The sequence below is a fragment of the Sparus aurata genome, chromosome 6 (assembly GCF_900880675.1).
Source record: "Sparus aurata chromosome 6, fSpaAur1.1, whole genome shotgun sequence".
In the NCBI taxonomy this organism is placed as follows: Eukaryota; Metazoa; Chordata; class Actinopteri; order Spariformes; family Sparidae; genus Sparus; species Sparus aurata.
This window is the reverse complement of record NC_044192.1, coordinates 29743012-29764380: the sequence shown is the minus strand read 5'-3', so window position 1 is coordinate 29764380 and position 21369 is coordinate 29743012. Positions and strand designations below refer to the sequence as shown.

General features: G+C 40.8%; 1 protein-coding gene across 14 annotated transcripts; it reads left to right on the top strand.

The window, feature by feature from the left end:
• Positions 1-20723, top strand: zmynd8 (zinc finger, MYND-type containing 8). Of its 14 annotated transcripts, none has more exons than XM_030420413.1 (22): positions 6-116; positions 2891-3023; positions 9024-9091; positions 9367-9512; positions 12786-13007; positions 13190-13303; positions 13739-13804; positions 14000-14092; positions 14194-14281; positions 14499-14554; positions 14679-14756; positions 14877-14992; positions 15075-15574; positions 15666-15800; positions 15942-16097; positions 16920-17450; positions 17588-18106; positions 18230-18423; positions 19183-19263; positions 19384-19462; positions 19566-19805; positions 20009-20723. In XM_030420413.1, the coding sequence occupies exons 2-22, from the start codon at positions 2941-2943 to the stop codon at positions 20179-20181; spliced, it is 3738 nt and encodes a 1245-aa protein (XP_030276273.1). In that variant the 5' UTR covers positions 6-116; positions 2891-2940; the 3' UTR covers positions 20182-20723. The 14 variants fall into 14 exon arrangements, with proteins under 14 accessions (XP_030276280.1, XP_030276273.1, XP_030276275.1 ...); XM_030420424.1 differs by lacking the exon at positions 6-116 and adding an exon at positions 2458-2584 and having other exon boundaries at positions 17783-18106; XM_030420416.1 differs by lacking the exon at positions 6-116 and adding an exon at positions 2459-2584 and having other exon boundaries at positions 12864-13007.
• Positions 20724-21369: the final 646 nt, after the last annotated feature.

The window sequence follows — 21369 nt, the reverse complement described above, 5'->3', positions numbered from 1 at the left end:
CAGTAGTCTAGCTCGGGCGCCATCTTGTGGCCCACAGGGCTCGATACCAGTCGGTCACTTTGGAAGCTCGTGTTCTGCTACCTGAAGACGAAAGGGTACCACAAGGACAAACAAAGGTGACAGAATATATAATGTAGTTAAAAACATAAAAAGAATATGCAATTTAGTTTTTTTTTTTCATTATGGACCTGCGAAGTGTTTTACACGCCGTCGTTAGACGAGTTATCCCTGTTGATTGTGTCTAGGGCTCGTGCCCAATCAGTTAGCTTACTTTTAAGCTAATTCTCAAGCTGATTGACTTTAACTACCCTTAATTAGGAACATTTTAGAGTCAGTTGGCGACAATATGAATATGAAAAACGCTTTTAAAGTAGGTAAACGATTTTCTTCCCAGTTCAGGCCCAACTTGTCCACACATGAATTTCTTGCAACTTAACTAGCAAATTAATTTAGTGACACTTGCTAAATGTGACTAGCTTAACTTTTATCATTTGACATTTAGATATTGTGGGCTTAAACTTGGTGTCCTAACTTTGTTGATACAACCCACAATCACTATTCCCCCCCTTTTTAAAAAACAAACATGTTTTAAACCAATTTAAAATGTTAGTTTGTTTTTTACCTTTACCTCTCTGCCCCAAAAATGTATAAGCACCGTTTATATTAAGCTGTAATGTTTCACTTCAGGCTGAGGGTAAAGTCAGCACCTTAACCTCTGAGGCCTTGCTAAACCTCTGCAGTGCAATCCTAAAGGAATGCTGGAAAATTGGTAACAGGAACTGTCCAATAAGAACCCAAGGTTCACAGTTTGTTTGGTTTGGTTTGGCCCTAATTGGAATTTTTTTAAATAGGAAGTAGGTTTAAGACATTACACCTTGTTGAAATTGTGCTTACAAAAGGCACATTCCTAAATACACGTGTTTAATCATTTTAAGATTCAGTGGCTCAAACTGAAGTGCAGGTAGTATTTTATCATAGATTACTGTTTTTGCATAGATAATATGATCCCAATTTAGATTCAGCTCTGGATCTGGCTCTTCTGTGCACTTTGCTGTTACAGAGGTTTGCCACAAGAGGCAGCTGTTGTCTGTCTTCATGTAAAAGGAGAGGCCACAGTAAACTTCAGACAGGTGCTTTTCAGCACCCAAATCTTATACATTATAAAAAGCAGAGCACAATTATTACTATCGCCAGCATTGTTGTTTAATCTGTCGGTTGTTTCCTCAGTCAATCAACTGGTTGTTTGATCTATTGCATGTCATGCATTTGGTCCACAACCCAATGATACCCAGATTGTTCTCATAGAAGAGTAAAGAAACCAGAAAATATTCACATTTAACATTGAAATCAGATCATTTTGACTTTTATTCTTATAGAGATATATAAACCAACTAATTGATTGTCAAAATATTTGCTTATTAATTTAATAGTTAAACAAATAATAAATTCATATTTGCAGCTCTCATTACAAAGTTAGCCCCTCTCTGCTAGCTGTCTGTATGTATCTGGTCTGTACAGTATGTTTGTGAAAGTTGCACGCATTATGCAGAATTGCCCAAGTATAAAACTAAAGTCATGAGGTTTTGTAACAATGTGAAATTTGTCAGCGAAATGAGTCATGTTAAAATGAGACATGATTTTTCAACAATGGCCTATGTTAAAAAGTGGTGGGAGTGAAAATAAAAATTATATTACATAAAACGTGACACTGACTCCTCAATTAATGAGATATTACTTTTCAAATGTAAAATTGAATGCTGTCCTAACATATCTGAATAATGTTAAGCTCACATCTCTTAACATTTACAGTAGGCAAAACAGAAAGCTGATTAAATACAATAAATGCAGCAATATTGTTATTACAGAGCTGCACAATTTATGAAAATATTATTGAAATTACAATATGGCATATTGCAATATCCAAATCAGAGAAGCTGCTGATTTTGAGGTCAAAAAAACGTAAGGCACACCTGACTGGAACTCAGTCTGCATTTTTAACCTTGTTGTTAAACCTTTATAGGTCAAAGTACCAAAGTGCATTTCGTGGAGTGCTTGTTTACACATTTCCTTTGTTTGTATAGCAGTGTGAATCTTTCTCATGATGGTTGGTTTATCTAGAGGGTGGGAACTTGTGGGACAAATTCCTCCTTGAGAATACAGCCACAGGCCTGTTCTCTCTTTGCACATCTGCTGACAACCCTTTACAGCTACACCGAAGGCTGTCTTTCTTGCAGGTTTATGAAACAACAGCAGCTGAATGCTGTGTCGTTTTGAGCTGATAGGTGTGCAGTGGGTGGTTAGTTTGATCTGGGCCTAGCTTCCCTTGCTCTCAGTACTGCGTTTTAGCCTGCCCGTGCTAAACAAAAGACCAGCAGCCAGGAAATGCTCTAGCCAATCAGCAGCTGCCTTACATTTTGCTGGCATGCGTGGCCAGTCTCAGTGTGCCTTCTATCAGAGCAGTGAGTTGGACAGCTTGGAGAGCCGTGGCTGTGCTGTGAGCAGGGTGAGGGCTGACAGGGCTGTCCTCCATGTTTTAATAAGCATTGACATATCACACAGAGTTTTTAGCCATGCATCCACAGAGGTAAGCCTTATTTTCATTCTTTCACATGTATACTATGTTGATAAGGCACCAGCCACTGTGTGTGATCCATGCCAGAGTAATAATACAGGTTTGCCTGACAGACTGGGGGAGGGGGAAGAGTATTTGTCACCCCACAGCATAGGAGTGGAGCCTGGAGGAACAGCATAGCATGGTTCAGTACAACAGGCTGCCTCTGCTAACTGGGTGGCTTTCTGGACACATGCAGTAGGGGGTCATGGGTCAAGTGTAAGGTCATTGTATATTCATAGTATACTGACTGAGAAAAACCTGCTTTCTTTTGTCAAGATCAAAGGAGGATTGAGTTTTTGTGGCTGCCACAGGCCTACGCTGTCAAGATGGCAGGCCTGGTGAGGAATCCAGCAGGATGGGAGAGACAGGGAGCAGTGCAGAGGGGAGTCCCCAGAGGAATTAACAGATGGTAAACTGACAACACAGCAAGTTTAATTTAGGCCTCAAACTGGCATGAGGATAAGGCAGCAGGGCACGGTTGTTAATTGTTTGCCAGACTAACATGGCAATGAAGAACAGGCTGTAAGTTGTCGAGTTGCCTAATCTTTATACATCTCATCCAAATCCCAGTTCACCTCACCATTATTCTCTTTTTTTACTTGGTGAATAACATACTGGCTTTTAACAGGCCTAATCCTGTCAGATGCTCACCAGTTCTCTAAAATTACCAATTATCTACAGACTAAATATACCGTAGCAGCTTATTTATCACAGGGTTGGAGGAATTGCCTGAGCCTAATGGTGTGCACTGCCTCCCAGTGTTGTTCTCTGCTGCCGAGTGTCAGCCATTTTAGAGAGCTTCCCCTTTCTGTCCCTCTGCTCCAAGCACACTGAGTATTTGTGTGTAAGGGAGAAGGAAAGGAGAAGGGAAGGACTTCCTCTGAAAAGGCTCTGCATAGAAACCTCATCTCATCCAGAGAGGGTTGAAAACCTGTCTGAAGTCGACCAGGTTAGAATGAATTATGTTTATATATATATATTGTTGTTAGTTTTCTGTAATGCATGCATCATTAATAAATGTTACATTTAGGTAATAATTATATCTATTTATGGCAGTTTATTGATATTGTCATTTTATTCTTGAACATTAGATATATTCCAAATGTTGAAATGTGATATGTGTTTTATCATTGTTAGTGGATGATGCCATAAATCTCTGATTCAAATATGACAAGGGAGACTACATGTATGTCCTGGATATAATGGCACACATAATGTTGCTTGACCAGGGTTAAGTCTGCATTGACTCAAACAGCAAATCCCCCCCCTCAGTGTTTTGTGAATGGTGCTTGGTAATTCGTCTAATCCCTTCATTCCACTATGGAGTGAGGATTGGTGTGGGCACACTTAAATCTGCATTACAGCGACTCACACAGCCGGTTTAGTTTGGAGTGTGTCTTTAAAATATTCACCGGCTGACCTTCTTGGACCTGTGTAGATGATGTTCTTGGCCATGACATTTTGGCCTGAATATGTTCCTCTTTTATAGGATTGTTTATGGTTGTGTTGCACTGTATATACACACGTACCAGTGTGTTTTAATTATGTGTATTGTTGCGTTCATGGTTTGAAGTCTTCCAATGAATTCAATGAAATGCGTGTATTTGGAATATGTTGCACAGAAATATGGAAGCATTGCTCTCAGTTGTGTTTTCCCTATGCTGCTGCTCACACTCAAATCTCCAGGCGGATATTGATTATGAGACAGTGTGCTGAAGAGCCATGTGAGAGAGAGGGAGGGGGTGGTGCCTTCAGTGCTGCCTGAGAGGCCTGTGACATTTTCAGTCCTGTCTTTGTGTCCAGTATTCGGGCCCATGCTGCATATCAACATGCTGGGGCATATAATAAGCTGCATGTGGTCCTTTACAGGAGATTTGACTGGTGCCGTGTGTACGAGCTGTGTGTGTGTGGTGCGCACAGTGGTCAGAGAGACAGAGCGAGCGAGAGAGAGAGAGTCTGTGTGTGTGTTCAAAATGGATGCCATACACACACAGTGGCTGAGAGCACAGCGAGGGAGGGAATCTGATCCTCTCCCTGACAAGCCTGTAGAGCTGCATCTACATGTCTGATAAAAGGCACACAGCCGTTGTATGTCTGAATGTTCTTTAAAGGCAGTGAGAGACAGTTTTCAGGAGGTTTTTTAGCGGAAGCAGTCTTCTCTGCATTGCAGCACTGTGGCTGAGGAGAGCGGGGAGAAGAGAGCCTGTGTGGCACACCGAGCTGAGCGCCCAATCAGGCACCTCCGTGTGGTGCTCAAGCCAATCGGCAGCCTGCAGCTGAGGTTAAAGATTGACAATTGCAGGAGAGAGCAGCAGGGAGAGAAGGCCTTCTGGGAAACCTGGACCCATCTTTTTCCCTCATCCCCCAACGCCCTCAATTATTGAAAAAGATTTAAGAATAGGCTGAAGAATCTGTGTGTGAGAAAAAGGTATGCTGTTGATTTCCTACATTGAAGCATGGATGTTATGGCAGTGGTGGGTGTGGAAGGGGCTGTTTGAGGAGGTTACAATAGGCTGTGTCGTGTGATCTGTGGTGTGTGATTTCAAAATGTTTTTGTCAGGATGGGCATTGATTTCCTCCTTGTGCCTGTCCATGTCTTTGTCTTTGTCTTTTGTTGCTGTATTTCCTGCCCTGGACAGGACAGGATGTCGCCGGGGTAGATTGTCTGAGGCTGTCCAGACAGGTTAGATGAGGAGGCCAGTGAAGCCATTTCACTGCACTCCTGTCTCTGCTGCTGTGCTGTGTCTCTATATCTCATTTCATCCTTCTTCAGTGAGGGATGAGGAGGAGAGATTGTGAACAATATTATTGAAATAGAAGCAGTATTTTTGTTTTCAGTGATTGCCTGTCTGTTTTTTTAATCCAAAACATTCAAATGGTGTTTTCCTGTGGAGCAAGTGAAATAAAGAGTCATCTGAACAGTGAGGCCAGTGCATCTGCGTCAGAGAAAATGGCAAAAATAACAGGATCGACAACAGGGCACCCGAAACCAAGGTGAATCATGTTAGACCAATACTGAGAAAACCTGTTGGGCAGATTTTGGATAGAAGGTGCTTCACGGGAAATTATCACTGGCATTTCTCAATAGAGCTGGGATTATGTAATCCATAACGATATGCTGTCTGTTATCAGGTCACTTGATCTTTTCTATGGTTGTGTTAATAGCAGGCAAGTCTATTTACCAGCTTTTCACTTGTTGGATGTCAGAAGGGTCAGACATAACAGATTCCGCTGTGCTGTGTTTTCACATTTACTATTTACAGACCTATGGTCAGTGGAAAAAGGTGCTTGCTATTCATAATTACCTCTGCCAAGAGGGTTTTGTTCCTGTTTGTTTGTTGGTTGGTTGGTTTGTCTGCAGGATTGCACAGATCTACTGAACCGATTCCCCAAAAAACTTGGATGGAGGCTGGCTGTCAGAATAGACCCCATTAGCGTTTTTGTAAGATTTGAACAATAAATAGTTTTTATGGCATTTTTGTAAATTTCTCAGGGAGTAATGCATTAATATTGATGAAAAAAACCAGCCGTATTTAGTTGGCAGTTATCTATGAGTGAGTACCATGTGATGGGGATCCTAATAAAAATCTATTATTTGTCCACAACACAATGGAGATTATGATTGCATCTGCATTGTTTTGTTTCTTTGTGGTTTGCTTTCTTGTGCGTTTAAATTATAGTTCAACAGTTATGGGTGGTCTAAAATTAAGAGTGACACAGGGTTGTCGAGTTTGATATTGGATTACGTTTGATTGACTTAAATGGGACTGTTGGGACTTGGTGGAGGTATGCGCTCTACTGCCACTGTAGTTAGAGAATGGCTTCACGCAGCTTCCTTTGCCCAAGTACTGGTTAACCTTTGACTTAACTTAGCTTAAGATATTTTGGAATCACCAAGCCATGGTCTAATTCTACCTTGGAGCATAACATGATATTTTTGCATGTGTCTTTAACCTCTTGATGAATTGTTTAAGTAATACACTGCTCAAAATACACTTTGATCACACATCAGATCTTCGAATTATTCAAGTTGTAAATCTTTACTGGTGTACATTGTATAATTTTTAGAGATCAAAAAGACGTAACAATAAGCAATGGAAACTAAAATCATCAATGGACTGGATTCAAAATCACGCGAAAACTTAAATCACAGACTGGTCTCACATGCATGAATTTCATCACGGCAACTCTTAATGTAACCCAGTAGTGTGTATGGCCCGCGCGTGCCAGTATGCACAACGTCTGGGGATGCTCGAGAGGGGTCGGTGGATGTTGTCCTGGGAGATCTCCTCTCAGACCCGGATCAGCCCATCAGTGAGCTCCTGGACACTCTGTGGCGGTACTTGACTGCTTTGGGTGCTCAATTGGATTTAGGTCAGGGGAGTGAGAGGGCCAGTCAATGCCTTTGTCATCCAGGAACTGCTGAAACACTCTGGCCACATGATGCCGTGGTGTCCTGCACTAGGAGAAACCCAGGGCCCACGGCACCAACGTAAGGTCTGACAATCGCTATGAGAATTTCATCCCAGCACAGTACCTAATAGCAGTCAGGCTATCGTTGGCTATGGAGGTCTGTGCGACCCTCTGTGGATATTCCTACCCAGACCATCACTGACCCACTGCCAAACTGGTCATGCTAGATGATGTCACAGGCAGCATTACATTCACCATGGTGTCTCCAGACTCTTTCACGCCTGTCACATGTGCTCACAGTGTGAATTTGCTCAAATCTGTGAAGAGATTAGGCGAATGCCAATCGAGCTGCACAGTGATGGGCTATGAGCACAGGTCCCACTATAGGATGTTGGGCCCTCATGCCATCCTCATTGAGTCTGTTTCTGACAGTTTGGTCAGAAACATGCACACCAGTTACCTGCTGGAAGTCATTTTGTATGGCTCTGGCAGTGCTCCTCCTGTTCCTCCTGGCTCAAAAGAGCAGATACCGGGACTCTGCTGGGTTGATGACCTTCTAGGGCTCTGTCCAGCTCTCTTCGTGTAACAGCTGGTTTCCTGGTATCTCCTGTGGGCTCTTGAATCATTAGGTTGCAGGTACCTCCTCATGCTTTCAGTAGTGACAAGGACACGAGCAGAACACAAACTAGAGAAGAATGAGTCAGGAAGGATAAGGAGAGAGCAATTGTCTGTGGCCAACACATGCAAAACCATTCTCTTTTTGGGGGTTGTCTTGCACTTTCCTCTCCAGTGCACCTGTTGTCACTTTTATTTGCACTAAAGCAGGTGAAATGATGCACTTTTGCTTTCTAAATGGACAGATTGATGTCCCTGAAGTTTAACTGACTTGGTGTTATTCTCCTCATACAACCCCTTCCACACCCACCACTAAGTGTTCCCTTCATGTTTTGGAGCAGTGTATAATGCTATATTATCATTTTGTTTTCAGTCAGCAGTCACAGTTTATTTTAGATAAAAAATCTAAACAGTGCCTGTATCATAGACAATACTCTGTCTGTCATTAGGTATTTTGCAGACTCTTTCCAGTGATCCTTTAATAGTTACGCAGTATAGTCCTATATTTATTTGTTTTGTAATAATCAGAAGTCACATAACTTTAGTTTAGTGGAAAAAAAGATGTTATGGTCAACTGCACATTGTTGTGTTAGAATCAGAATTTACTTGTCATATTTCGGGATTTTACCATCCCAGACAAATAGAATATCTTGATGAGTTGTTGGTGAAAAAACAAGCAAAATGTAGCAATGTATAATGCTCTTCCCTAACTGAGCACATTGAAATCTACTGAGAATTATGGTAGTGTCAGGAGAGAGGAAACACTGACCTTTCTTATCTAGAATAACCCTGTTTCAGTAGAATGAGGGGGGTGTATTGAGCAGTAGGTGAGTCTGATGTTTAATAACAAACTCCTGCAGAAATGTATTACAATCTTAGCACTGAATATTTGATCTGAGAGTCTTAAACAGAGTTGTTTGGATTATGTTGATATTTTGCTTCTGAACCAATCTGTGCTTTGTTTGATGATATAAAATGCTCACATTCAACCTCATATTTGACTCCACTATGACTTTAAATTCGACAAAAATATTGATGAAATCCCAGCATCTTTCAATTTACTAGAGCTACGATGCTGCTGCATACCCTAATGACATAATGTTCTCTAAACGCTATAGTGTACATATTTTTGGGGGATGGGGGTTGGTGGGAAATCTGCTTTTATAGGATAGAGTGCAGTAGAGAGCAAGCAGGAAATGGGGTGCCTACATCTTAAACCTTTTGGCCACAAGGGATCCCCAACCATGATCCAAAGATGTTGCTGCTCTGAGGAACAGTATCAAATAATGTAACTTTATGGTCCCTTTATTGATATGACAGATCTTCAGCTGTAGTGTAAATTTGACAGGAAAACCTTTGACAATGCTCTTTTCTACATCAGTGCTCCAGAGGAGGAGGGAAAAACTGAGATTACAGCAGAAGGAATGGAGATCTCAACACGTTCCAAAGGTAGGAACATACTATACAAGTTTGTTTTTACATAGGACGACAGAGCTTCTTTTCTGTTTTAAGGTAGTAATGTATAAAGAGGTTTTGTTTTATATCATATATTAGATATATACTGTGTATGGATCAAATCATGTTTACTGGAAACCTGCTGTGTGAGTGCAGGATAACTGTGGTGTGTCATTTCTGGATTTTGTTTCTGCTTCAACTAAGCCATCAGTGTGCCCCTCCTGGTTTGTGTGATCTTTGAGCTTTTTGACCTTTGTCTGCAATACCAGACACGGGGTCAACAGAGCGGACGACCCAAAAACGAAAGATGCCAAGTCCCTCTCACTCATCTAATGGTCACTCATCTGCTGAAACCTCGCCCTGCCCGACAAAAAAAAAGAAGAAACCCGGTGCTCTTGGCAGCAGCAAAGACCAGGTAACTATTAGGAAAACAGGATTTAAACTTGCTGTCACAGCAAACTGACTGATTGTCAAAACAGCTTCTGCTAGTTTTTTAATCATTGAGAGGCCAATCAATCAATCAATCAATCAATCAATCAAGAGTGCTTTTCATACATCATAATGTAGCACAAAGTGCTTTACAGAATTATATTATATATAATTAAAACAACAGCCCCCCCACTCACACACATAGACACACGCATACACACACACGTATCCAGCTACTTAAAACACAATAAGTAAAATAAAAGAGTGAGTAATAATAAATGAATAAATAAATAGTGATAAATAAAACAGGACAATAACAATAGGTATTGCGGAAATGAGGAAATGCTATTGTTGATATATTTCACTAAAAGGACACAAGAGACAGTAAAAAAATAGACCAAATAATAAAACTAATGATAAACTACTAAAGGCGGTTAAAAGTCTAAAACTGCTTTTTAATCGATAAAATAAATAAGTTGATAAATCACAGAAAAAAGTAAAACAAAATAAAGCAGGGGGCGCCGTTTAGCTCAGTTGGTAGAGCGCGTGTCCCATGTGCCGAGGCTCTGCAGCGGACCCAGGTTCGAGTCCCAGGTTCGAGTCCCGGCCAGGGTCCCTTTGCTGCGTGTCACTCCCCCTCTCTCTCTCCCTGTTTCCTGTCATGTCTTCAGCTGTTCTATCAATAAAGCCATAAAAGGGCAAAAAAATATAAAAAAAAAACAAAAAACAAGACAGAATAAGTAAAATGAATAGTTAGTGAATACTACTGTTGAATAGATACATAGAAAAAAGCCAGGTTTTAGCTAAATAGAATTCAGCTAAAAGATAGACTAAAAAGGAATGTCTTAAAGTTGCTCTTAAAAGTATCAACACTCTCCAGTGACCTCAGGTCCAATGGGAGGCTATTCCACAAACATGGACCGTGGTACTGAAAGGCGGCCTCACCGTGAGTTTTTGTTCTCACTTTTGGAATAGTTAAAAGGCTGTGACCAGAGGACCTGAGGGTTCTGGAGGGTTTGTTCGATAAAAGCAAATCTGATAGATAAGTTGGGCTAGGGCCATTAAGAGCTTTAAAAACTAATAAAAGGATCAGACAGGTAGCCAGGGCAGAAACTTTAAAATGTGTGTCTCTTTCTGGTCTTAGAGTTTTGGAGTAGTTATAGTTGAGCTATGTTATTTTTTGGGCAAGCATGGATTAGTGTCTCTGTACTGGCTTTGGAAAGGAACGGTCACACTCTGGAAATGTGATTTAGATGATAAAAAGCTGTCTTAGTTATGTTTCTGATGTGTGGGTTAAAACTGAGATCTGAATTTGAAATAACTCAGAGGTTTTTTACTTGGTTAGTTGGGTTTTATGCCAGGGCATTCAAAGATCAAGACGAAAGATATGAATAGATTTAATATGATAACAACATTTATATTTTATATGACTGTCTTAAAAGGTCAGTTCACCCAAATCACAACAAACATATATTCAGCCTACTCACAGTTGTATATAGCAATGTGGATAGTTTTGGAGAGATGTCTGCTACCCCCCTCAAAACATGTTTTTGGTCAGCCAGTAAATTAGAGGCACGAGGCAAGATACTTTTGATAACACAAGCTTTTTGCTGTTGGGAAGAAAAGGTTTGTTGTGATCAGTGATTCATATTCTCCTTCGCTCCTGCCCTTGCCCACATCATCACATTACACACAGAAACATGCTTCCACACCTGGAAGCTGCCCAGTATAACCACAATCTGAACTGTTGGCCACATCGCAGGTCTGTTGAAACAGATGTGGATGTTCTTTTTTTTTGGAGTTCATTAGCCAGATTCATTTATAGCGAGAGAGAGAGCGAGAGAGAGAGAGAGAGAGAGAGAGAGAGAGAGAGAGAGAGAGAGAGAGAGATGTTGTAATGAGCCCTTCAGTAATGCTAAGCTGGCATCAGTGGCACGGACGTTAAATCTCTTACCTGTTCTAAGTTTGAATTTGAATAATGGCATGTTTTTATGTAACCGAAACTCTTTGCACTTGGATATACACTGGGTAATGCCAGCTATCTTGTTATCCATATGATCAGAGGCCAAATATATTTAGAGTATAACAATATAACACATAGGATATATATGAATTACCCCATTGGTTTCCACCTCCAGTCTGCTTCTTTAAGTTCTAGTTAGCTCTAGTTTTTCATTATGTCATGTACTATAGTAGAATATTTTGCTACTGTGTTTTACAGTTTTATGTTGATCTTCCCTTAGCATCGGCCCATGATATACAGCTGCTCAAATGTTATCTTCTGATGATGCTATCTGTTCACCTCCAATTTTAACAAATGCTTTGTTAAAATGCTTTTAGATTTAAATTATATTCTTCCAAATCTTAAAAAGCATTAGTTAACTTTTGTTATTAACACATTTTGCTGCCTTTGTGCTTAAAGCAGTTCACAAATGCACAGTGGGAAATGATTGTACCTTATGCTTGGGGCACATAGCCAGACCTATCTCCACACTTCGTTTTAGTTCTGGGTCATCTGGAGGAAGGTCTGGCTAAACCACACTGAAGGGAAATCACTCTAGTTTGTTTGTAATTCTTCAAAACAGAGTGCAGTTGACTTGGGTAGCACTAAACCCAAGACGCAGCGAAGGTGCCTCTGCCAATTAATGAATTTTAAGAAAAATGGCTTAATCCCTGCAAAACAACCAAGAGGCCTGCCTCATTTCACGATCCATATCTCACCAAAACTTGCCATTTTAGTTTCGTGTAGTGACAGGGACTTTAATAGTTAATAGTTAACATGCAGATAGTAGAAGGGGAGGAGAATGCTGACTGAAATATTTGGCAAGGCAAACTAATATCAACAGCCTACTTCCTGTGAATCAAACTAGGTTGACATTTGTAAATGATTAGTATCTATGAACTCTAGCTTTTGATGGTTTAAACAAAGCTATACAGCGTGTTTACTTTTGTGCAAAATTGTGACATTTCTGTACCAATCTACAGACTTAAATCAGAGAAATCAGTCACATGACTTTATGAAAAAAATATTCTATTTTCAGGTGATTTCCATCAATATATGTGATTTTGACTTGTCATTCTCTCATCTCACCAACCAGCAATTAGTATGTAACACTTGTTCTTACCATGACTCACTGCAGTCTTTGTTTGGGACTTGTGGGTGCCTTTTGTTGATGCTTTGCATGTCTGCTTGGCTTCTCTAATCTCTGGCCTGATTTTGACCTTCCCCAACTTTGTGTTTCTTTTGCCTGCATTCCAGTCAGAACTAAGACATGGTCCCTTTTACTATGTGAAGCAGCCAGCACTCACCACAGACCCTGTTGATGTTGTACCGCAGGACGGCAGGAATGATTTCTACTGCTGGCTGTGCCACCGCGAGGGTCAGGTGCTCTGCTGTGAGCTCTGCCCCAGGGTGTACCACGCCAAGTGCCTCAAACTACCAGCCGAGCCCGAGGGCGACTGGTTCTGTCCGGAGTGTGAGGTACTCACCCAGGAATGTGTAGTGTGTATGTGTGTTGTAAGCACCATCCCAGAGCCTACAGCCCAAACCTATAAGAAATGCTTTGTAGTTATGATGATGTCCCCGTAAGTTTGAACAATGTGATAAAAACATTTGGTGCAGTAATATGATAACAAAACTATTTTCCCCTTGATGTCTTCCAGAAAATAACAGTTGCTGAGTGTATAGAGACTCAGAGCAAAGCCATGATGATGCTAACATTAGACCAGCTGTCTTACCTACTAAAGTTTGCCCTTCAGAAGATGAAACAGCCAGGTGTAAGTATTCTGGTCACTCGGTCTTTCTAGTGATTTTATGCTCCTTAAACTGATTATGTTCTGTTGAGGCAGACAGACTAATTACTGATGGGGTACTTTTTTTATTGTCATTTTATTTTCACTTGGATATTGGCATGTCTTCTTTTCTGGCCAGTTTTAATTTTTATATTGCTTATGCAACCAAAAGACACGCTTTTTCTGGTCATCATATTCCCAACAGTCTTGCCAGATGTTAAGATCTGTACCCTGAACTGCTGCCTGTCTACATATCAGTCCAGCATGATATATTATTGATTTGCATGTGCAAATAATTTCTAATAACAGAACTAACAATCATAGTCTTGTACTATAATGGGCCTGTCATGGCTGGAAACCATGAAGGTAAACATCTTAGCTGGTGGTGAGGATACAGCTGCCCCTCTCGCTCTCTTTCAGGATCATCCCCGCTTGTCATCTCGCTCCCCCCATGCAGCTTCCACGCAGAGAAAGACTTTTAATTGGGTAATCAATTACAACACTAACAAGACCCCGTCATGATTTCTTCCTCCACTGGTTCTCCTTTTGTTTGATGCGGCTTTTAGAGTAATAGTAGCATGGTGGTAGCATGTTCTTGTGCGCTAGGGGAAGGTTGTGCAGTAAGCTCAGCCTGAGAGTTTGTCTAGCTTCACTTTCTTTTCTGTCTTCTGAATTTTATAGACCGAACCCTTCCAGAAACCTGTCTCTCTTGAACAGCATCCAGATTATGCAGAGTACATTTTTCACCCTATGGATCTCTGCACACTTGAAAAGGTAAACCACAAGCTGTCACATATTTGTCTTTGATAGTGTAAATGAAGAAATGTCAAAAATGTTTGTCAGTCTTACACAATCTTCTCTTTTTTGCATCACAGAATATTAAAAAGAAAATGTATGGCTGCACAGAGGCCTTTTTGGCTGATGCAAAATGGATTTTGCACAACTGTATTATATACAATGGAGGTATGTTTCGTTAAGTAAGGCTGGCTAACATGAATTAAATCATTATCATGCCAATTAAAATTAAATATATACTATGTCATGAATTAGTGTAGTTTAGTGGTCCAGTGCTGACTATCAGATGTTGATTAGTTATTTTAATAATTTTAATTACACAAAATATGCTTGTGTTACAAAAACAGTGCGTATTTAGAATAACATGATTTTTTTTTTCTTTCAGGCAATCACAAACTTACAGCTACTGCAAAAGTGATAGTAAAAATCTGTGAGCATGAGGTGGGTATGCGGTTTGGGTTAGAAAGGGTTTTATATTCAAGCTGAGTTTTGATTTGTTGATTGATTTAAACATAAGACGGGACAGTTGAAACTTAATTTAATGTCTTTCATTCTTTAATTGCAGATGAACGAGATTGAAGTTTGTCCTGAGTGTTATCTGTCTGCTTGCCAAAAGAGAGACAACTGGTTTTGTGAGCCTTGTGTAAGCTAGCTGAGTAACTTGGAAGTTTCTATTGATGATTCCACCAGATTGTTTACTCATTCAACCTTAGATCACTGGGATACCACCACTTAGTTCCAGTGTTTTACTGTATGTCTGCAGAGTAACCCGCACCCTCTGGTGTGGGCCAAACTGAAAGGATTTCCATTCTGGCCTGCTAAAGCTCTGCGGGACAAAGATGGACAGGTGGATGCTCGCTTTTTTGGTCAGCATGACAGGTATCGGCCCTATCGGCTTCACTTACTTGGGCTATAAGGCACATTTCAGGGTTTGCTTATGATGTGAATCTTTATCTCTTAGGGCTTGGGTTCCTTTAAACAATTGCTACCTCATGTCCAAAGAGATTCCATTCTCTGTGAAGAAGACCAAAAGTATCTTCAACAGTGCAATGCAAGAAATGGAGGTCTACGTGGAGAACATGAGGAAGAAGTTTGGAGTGTTTAACTATGCCCCCTTCAGGACACCGTACACTCCTGACAACAACTTCCAGATGCTGCTGGATCCCTCAAACCCATCATCCACCCCGATCAAACCTGAGAAACAGGAGAAGATCAAGCTGAGCTTTGATATGACGGCATCACCCAAGATCTCTTTGGCCAGGACCATGTTGTCTGGGGCTGGAGTGGGAGGGAGCACAGTAGGCCGGCGGCTCCCTCTCAGTGACATGCCTCGCTCCCCCATGAGCACCAACTCCTCTGCCCATACTGGTTCAGATGTGGAACAGGAGACAGCGGACAAGTCCCAGACAAAAGCTCCAAACAATCAGTACAGTACAGGCGAAGAGTCCATGGACTGTACAGGTATTTCACCAGGCACTTTTTGATGTAGCAACAGTGTATGGTGTGTCCAAAGGGAAGAGACTTTGCTTAATGGTTTAATTTCTCTAAACAGCATCACCTGCTCATCCTCGACCTGGTCCTGCAGGCAGTTCCTTGGACAGCCCTAAACCATTCCAGTCTCAAGCTTCTGGCATCAACAAGCAGGAGAAGACACCACCGACTGGAAGCATTCTGAACCTCAATCTAGGTGAATCTATAATGTAAATGATGTAATGTGCATCAAAGCATTAAATAATGTTCATTTTGTGATTGGACATGATTCTGCAAGAAACACAGTATTGTGCGGATATTGCTGTTTGTAATTTTTTTTTATGATGTATTCTTCCAGATCGTAGTAAAGCAGAAATGGACCTAAAGGAACTTAGTGAAACAGTCCAGCAAAAACAAGGAGCCGCACCAGTCCTCACATCTCCAAAGAGACAGATCAAGAGCCGTTTCCAGCTGAACTTGGACAAAACCATTGAGAGTTGCAAGGCACAGCTGGGTCAGTAGATTTCTCATGGTAGAACAAAATTCTGAGGTATATCGGTTGATAGACGGTAGAATCATTGCCCATATTGCTTAACAAAATGCATTTTGGGGATGTGACATTGAATATAATGTTGTGTTGGTGTGGTAATGAATAGGGAGAGACTGAACTTTTACATGGCTTATTATTGGATCCAATATTTCTATACTTCCAATTATTGGAAATTGCTACTTTTTTGTCCTATTGCTGATTTAATACATATTTATTTTTGAAATCTGCTACCTGGGCTCTGATGCAGTCATCTCTCTGTGTCTGTAGTCAGCAGTATGTGGTTTCAATGACTCAATGTCACACGTAAAACCATATCTGATTGGTTACGCATGCTGAGTAATAATTTATGAAAATTGAATTATCTGAATCTGCAAAGTAACTAGTAACTTAAGTTATCATTGTAAAAAGTACAATATTTGCCAAAAAAATTTGCAGAAAATGCACCTGCAAAATGTACCTCAGAACTATATGTAAGTACAGCACTTGAGTAAAAATGTTTACATTCCATCAATAGGTTTTTTAAAATTTGAGACATTTTACAGCATATATAGACTGGTATCTCTTTTGCAAGGACAGTGTTGTCTCGGGCTGGAGTAGGAAACTAACTGGTTATCACTTTTTTCTTTACCAATAATCAGTATCGGTATTGGCCCTGATAAAACCTATTGGTGTCATATTGGTCCAGTTGCTTGCTTACTTGTACTTGCTCCGTTGTAGCTGAACCCTGTAACATACATTGTGTTCCACACCTTTGCGTAATGACCCTCCTATTCCTTTATTTTGCAGGTATAGATGAGATATCTGTTGATGTGTATAAAGGTGTGGAACACAGTGACTCAGAGGACTCGGATAAATCTGACTCCAGTGACAGTGAATATGCCAGTGATGAGGAGCAAAAGACCAAGGATGGTCCGGATGCAGCACCCAGCGATGAAGCCCAGAAGGAGCCTAGTAAAAGTAAAGTCAAAGACCAACCATCCTTGAGCCAGGATAAGGAGAGTAAAGCTGATACACTTGTGACATCTGAGTCTGCAGCAGGTGACACCACTCCAACAGCATCAGATGCTTCAACTAAAGAGAAAATAAGCAAAGATGCCGAAAAAGAGAGCCCGGAGAAGACAAAAGCATCAGCATCGCCTGGTCCCAGAGAGAAGGTTCAGGTGAAAGAAGATGCAAAGAAGCCTGTGCCAGTGGAGGACTCTGACTCAGAGAGAGAGCTGGTTATTGACCTCGGAGAAGAACAGGGAGGAAAGGACAGAAAAAGGAGTAGGAAAGACAACGCCGCTGGTAAAGAATCATCTGCTGGTAAACCTGAAGGTGAGAATTTTTTCTTTTCTTGGCTGAGGGAGTAATCAAACACACACCAAATGTAATGCCCATTTTTAGTATTTCTAACATCTGGAAACATCAGACATTTTTTAATTGCTTAATGACATACGTACTGTCCCTTGTAGGTAAAGCCCTAACCCCATCGACACTCCCGTCTCAAAACAGTACAGCTCCTTCCACACCTTCCAGTGTTTCCACGCAGTCCCCTATGGCCATTCCTGTCACCATGGTCTCCTTCACAGCTCCCTCTCCTGCAACCATAAGCCTTACAAGCGTGTCCAGTGCCACTGCAACACCCCCTTCTTCCTCCTCCTCCTCAGCCTCTGCCACACCAGCGTTGAAGAAACAGCGGCCTCTGCTGCCCAGAGAGACAGTGCCAGTGGTGCAGAGAGCCGTGGTGTGGAATCCCACTGCCAAGTTTCAGACGTCCTCTCAGAAGTGGCACATGCAGAAGGTGCAGCGGCAGCAACAGAACCAGCAACCTGCTGCTACCACGACGACACCGGCATCGTCTTCCAGACATGGCCAGGCTCAAGGGCCGACCCAGACGCAGGCCGTTGGGAACGGCTCAACAGCAGTATCTTCATCTTCAGCACAGCAGTCTTCACAAAGCACACGCTATCAGACCAGGCAGGCAGTGAAAGGTAGAAAACATGGCATATATATACTCCATAAATCACAAGTTGAAATACTACAATTTACGCACAACAGCATCAAATCACTAAGTCTATAATGATATTTCTTCTTTTTGTTGTTTTAAATTCTAGCTGTTCAGCAAAAAGATACGCCGCTCAGCACATCAACGTCGGCTGTCACCCTGGTATCCAGTAGTCCAGCTTCTGCCATGATGGCAGCATCAAGTTTAGGCACAGCTGCTTCATCTTCACCAGTGGAAACAGACCTGTATATTCCCACTGCCTCAGCGGATGTGGCTGCAGACATTGCTAAGTACACCAATAAAGTTAGTATAATTTTTTTAACATTTACTTTGTATGGTACCAAATCCACTGGATCACTGACTGATCATTCATTCTTCCTCCTCAGCCTCTGCCACACCAGCGTTGAAGAAACATTTGTTTCTGCAAATGTTGCGGAATGTTTTTTCATTTGTCAGTCTTATCAATCACAGAATATATTATTCATAAAGAGGACATCAGAATAATACTGTCCACTACGGATGCAGAAATTTATCTGTTTGATATCAGATGAAATTTGTCTTGTTGCCTGATGTCAACCTATCAGCATTCAAGATGTTGTACACTATTTATTTATCTGATGTGTCACATAAATTTAACACTTGCACATTCATGAGGTATTCACTCGTCAGATCACTGCTAGTTTGTAAGGCTATTTAAGTAATGAAACATTTTTGTCCTTGCATAGGTAGATGTATATCAGGCTAAAAAATATTTTTGAAGCAGTTACTTTTCTAAACAGGATATTTTTCACATGAAAGATGGCTATATTAAAGGTTATTTCCCATTTTTTTAAGAACAGATCTCATGTTTTTTCAAAAGTAGTGTAATGAAGGGCTGAATTACTTTGAAATTGTTACTTTTTGATAATAAAGATGTATTGGCACAAAAGGGGGAATAGTTAACAACCAATACAAATAACAACAATACCATATTGGCATCAGCTATTGGCCAAATTGTCATTTCAAACATCTTTATCTGGACAGAATTTCACAATGGCTGCATTCCTATTTTAAATTTTTCAGATAATGGATGCAATCAAAGGTACAATGACTGAAATCTACAATGACCTCTCGAAGAGTACTTCAGGGAATACAATAGCAGAGGTAAGCTTTAGCTTTTGGCTCTTTAGACACCATGAATGTGTAAATATTATTCAGATCATTACAGTGGCTTTGCATGTGACATCGTACTTACCCTAATGTGACCATGGGTTTCAAATTCAGATCAGACGACTGAGAATCGAAATAGAAAAATTACAGTGGCTGCATCAACAAGAGTTGTCAGAAATGAAGCACAATCTTGGTGAGAACGTAATTATTCAGCAAACTCCATGCTTGTAGTTTTCTTTTCCCAACAATTGTTTTAAGTTTGTTATGTTTGATTATGTTTGTGTTCTTCAATGTAGAGCTTACAATGGCAGAGATGAGACAAAGCCTGGAACAAGAGAGAGAGAGGTTGGTGTCTGAAGTGAAGAAGCAGATGGAGCTAGAGAAGCAGCAGGCAGTGGATGAGACAAAGAAGAAACAGTGGTGTGCTAACTGCAGGAAAGAGGCCATCTTCTATTGCTGCTGGAACACCAGCTACTGTGATTACCCCTGTCAGCAAGCCCATTGGCCAGAACACATGAAGTCCTGCACTCAGTCAGGTAACAGCACGAGCCAACATCACCATGCTGTTGGTGGCTTTCACAAAATAAGGACTATTGTTGTTTTGTTTTGTTTTTCTTACGTTAGCTATTACCCCTGTCTGGATGCCCCCAGTCCTTTCTTGCCCGCATAACCTCCAGCCACAATACTACTAATATTTTCATAGATGTAATGTATTTTTTCAATTTTGTTCTATTTGTAGCTACAGCCCCGCAGCAAGAACCTGAGGCTGAGTCGACAGCAGACCTCCCAAATAAAGGTTTAGGGCAGACTAGCAGTGGGCCCAACTCTCTGAGAGACACGCCGGTCTCTGCACCATCAGACAAAGACTGTGACATGGAGAAGAGCACTGACGTCGCTGTCACTTTGTCCTAACCGGGCTGATCATACTTGAAAATGTAAATGCATAGATGTTTTTTTCACTACAAGGATATGTATATGTAAAATGTTCTGTTCGAGCAGCTGTTAAGGGAGCAATCTAAATTTAGTTCTATATTTTTGTTTGCCTGTCAGGACTCACATCCTGCCCCCTGGTGCACTTTGGTCTTTGAAACATTGAAAATGTGAAAACAGGACTGGCATAGTTAGAAGCCACTAGAGGGGGCAGTTTAATAAATGTATACTGCCTATTCATGCACTCCTTTGCAATCTGCAGAGAGCTGTCCGTATAAAGATCTTAAGAGCATGCCTGAGTGTCACAAAACACACGTAGTGTAAAGGACAACAGTTAAACAGTTTAAGACTGCAAGAAATATGTAACTCATGTTAATGGACCACCGCAGCTTTAGGTTAGAGGACTGTTGACAGAAATGTCTGTAAATTACTTATTTTGTATTCTATGTTAATTTATTTGTTATTCTAATGTTGCCTGCTGTATACTGCAAAGAAAATAACAAATACAAACGTTTTAAACAAGCTGTTTCTATGGTTACACCGTGGTCTCATAAGTTATGGAGCCGTCTGCAATTAGCTAGCATAGTTTCAACTGTGGGTAGAGTAGGTATATAACAAAGAAACTAATATCTGAACCGTAAGCTCAGACAATCTTGAAATATAGTTGGTCTCAAACAGTGCAGTCTTAAATTGTATTGCATAGTTATTTCAGAGGAACTTGTACATGTGTTGGATTGATTTTGGTGCATGTATATTCTATAAGACTACATGTTGTATTTTTTAGGTGTAGCACATTTAATATTTCAGGACTCCGTACATCAGAGGTTGTGAATACGAGGTTTGTTAGTGCATTTAATACAGAGTTATGAGAGGTCAGAGGCAGTGTTGTATCAAAAGTTACAAGAACAAGTCTCAGATACAAGTTAGAAATCAAGATTCCTTCAGCTCACAACCGCAACCTCTCAACTCACAAAAAATTAAAGTTTATCTGACAGACACATTTTCAAAAAAGTGACCAAACTCAATATACAGCAGAATGAAAAAAGTAAGTCAACTGCCAGAAATACTCAATATACATATTGTCTGCTAAAGGCAGGCAAATACACATTTAGCTTTATTGTTTCCAATAAAATCTAAAATCTCAAACTTTGCACTCTGTAAATGTTCATA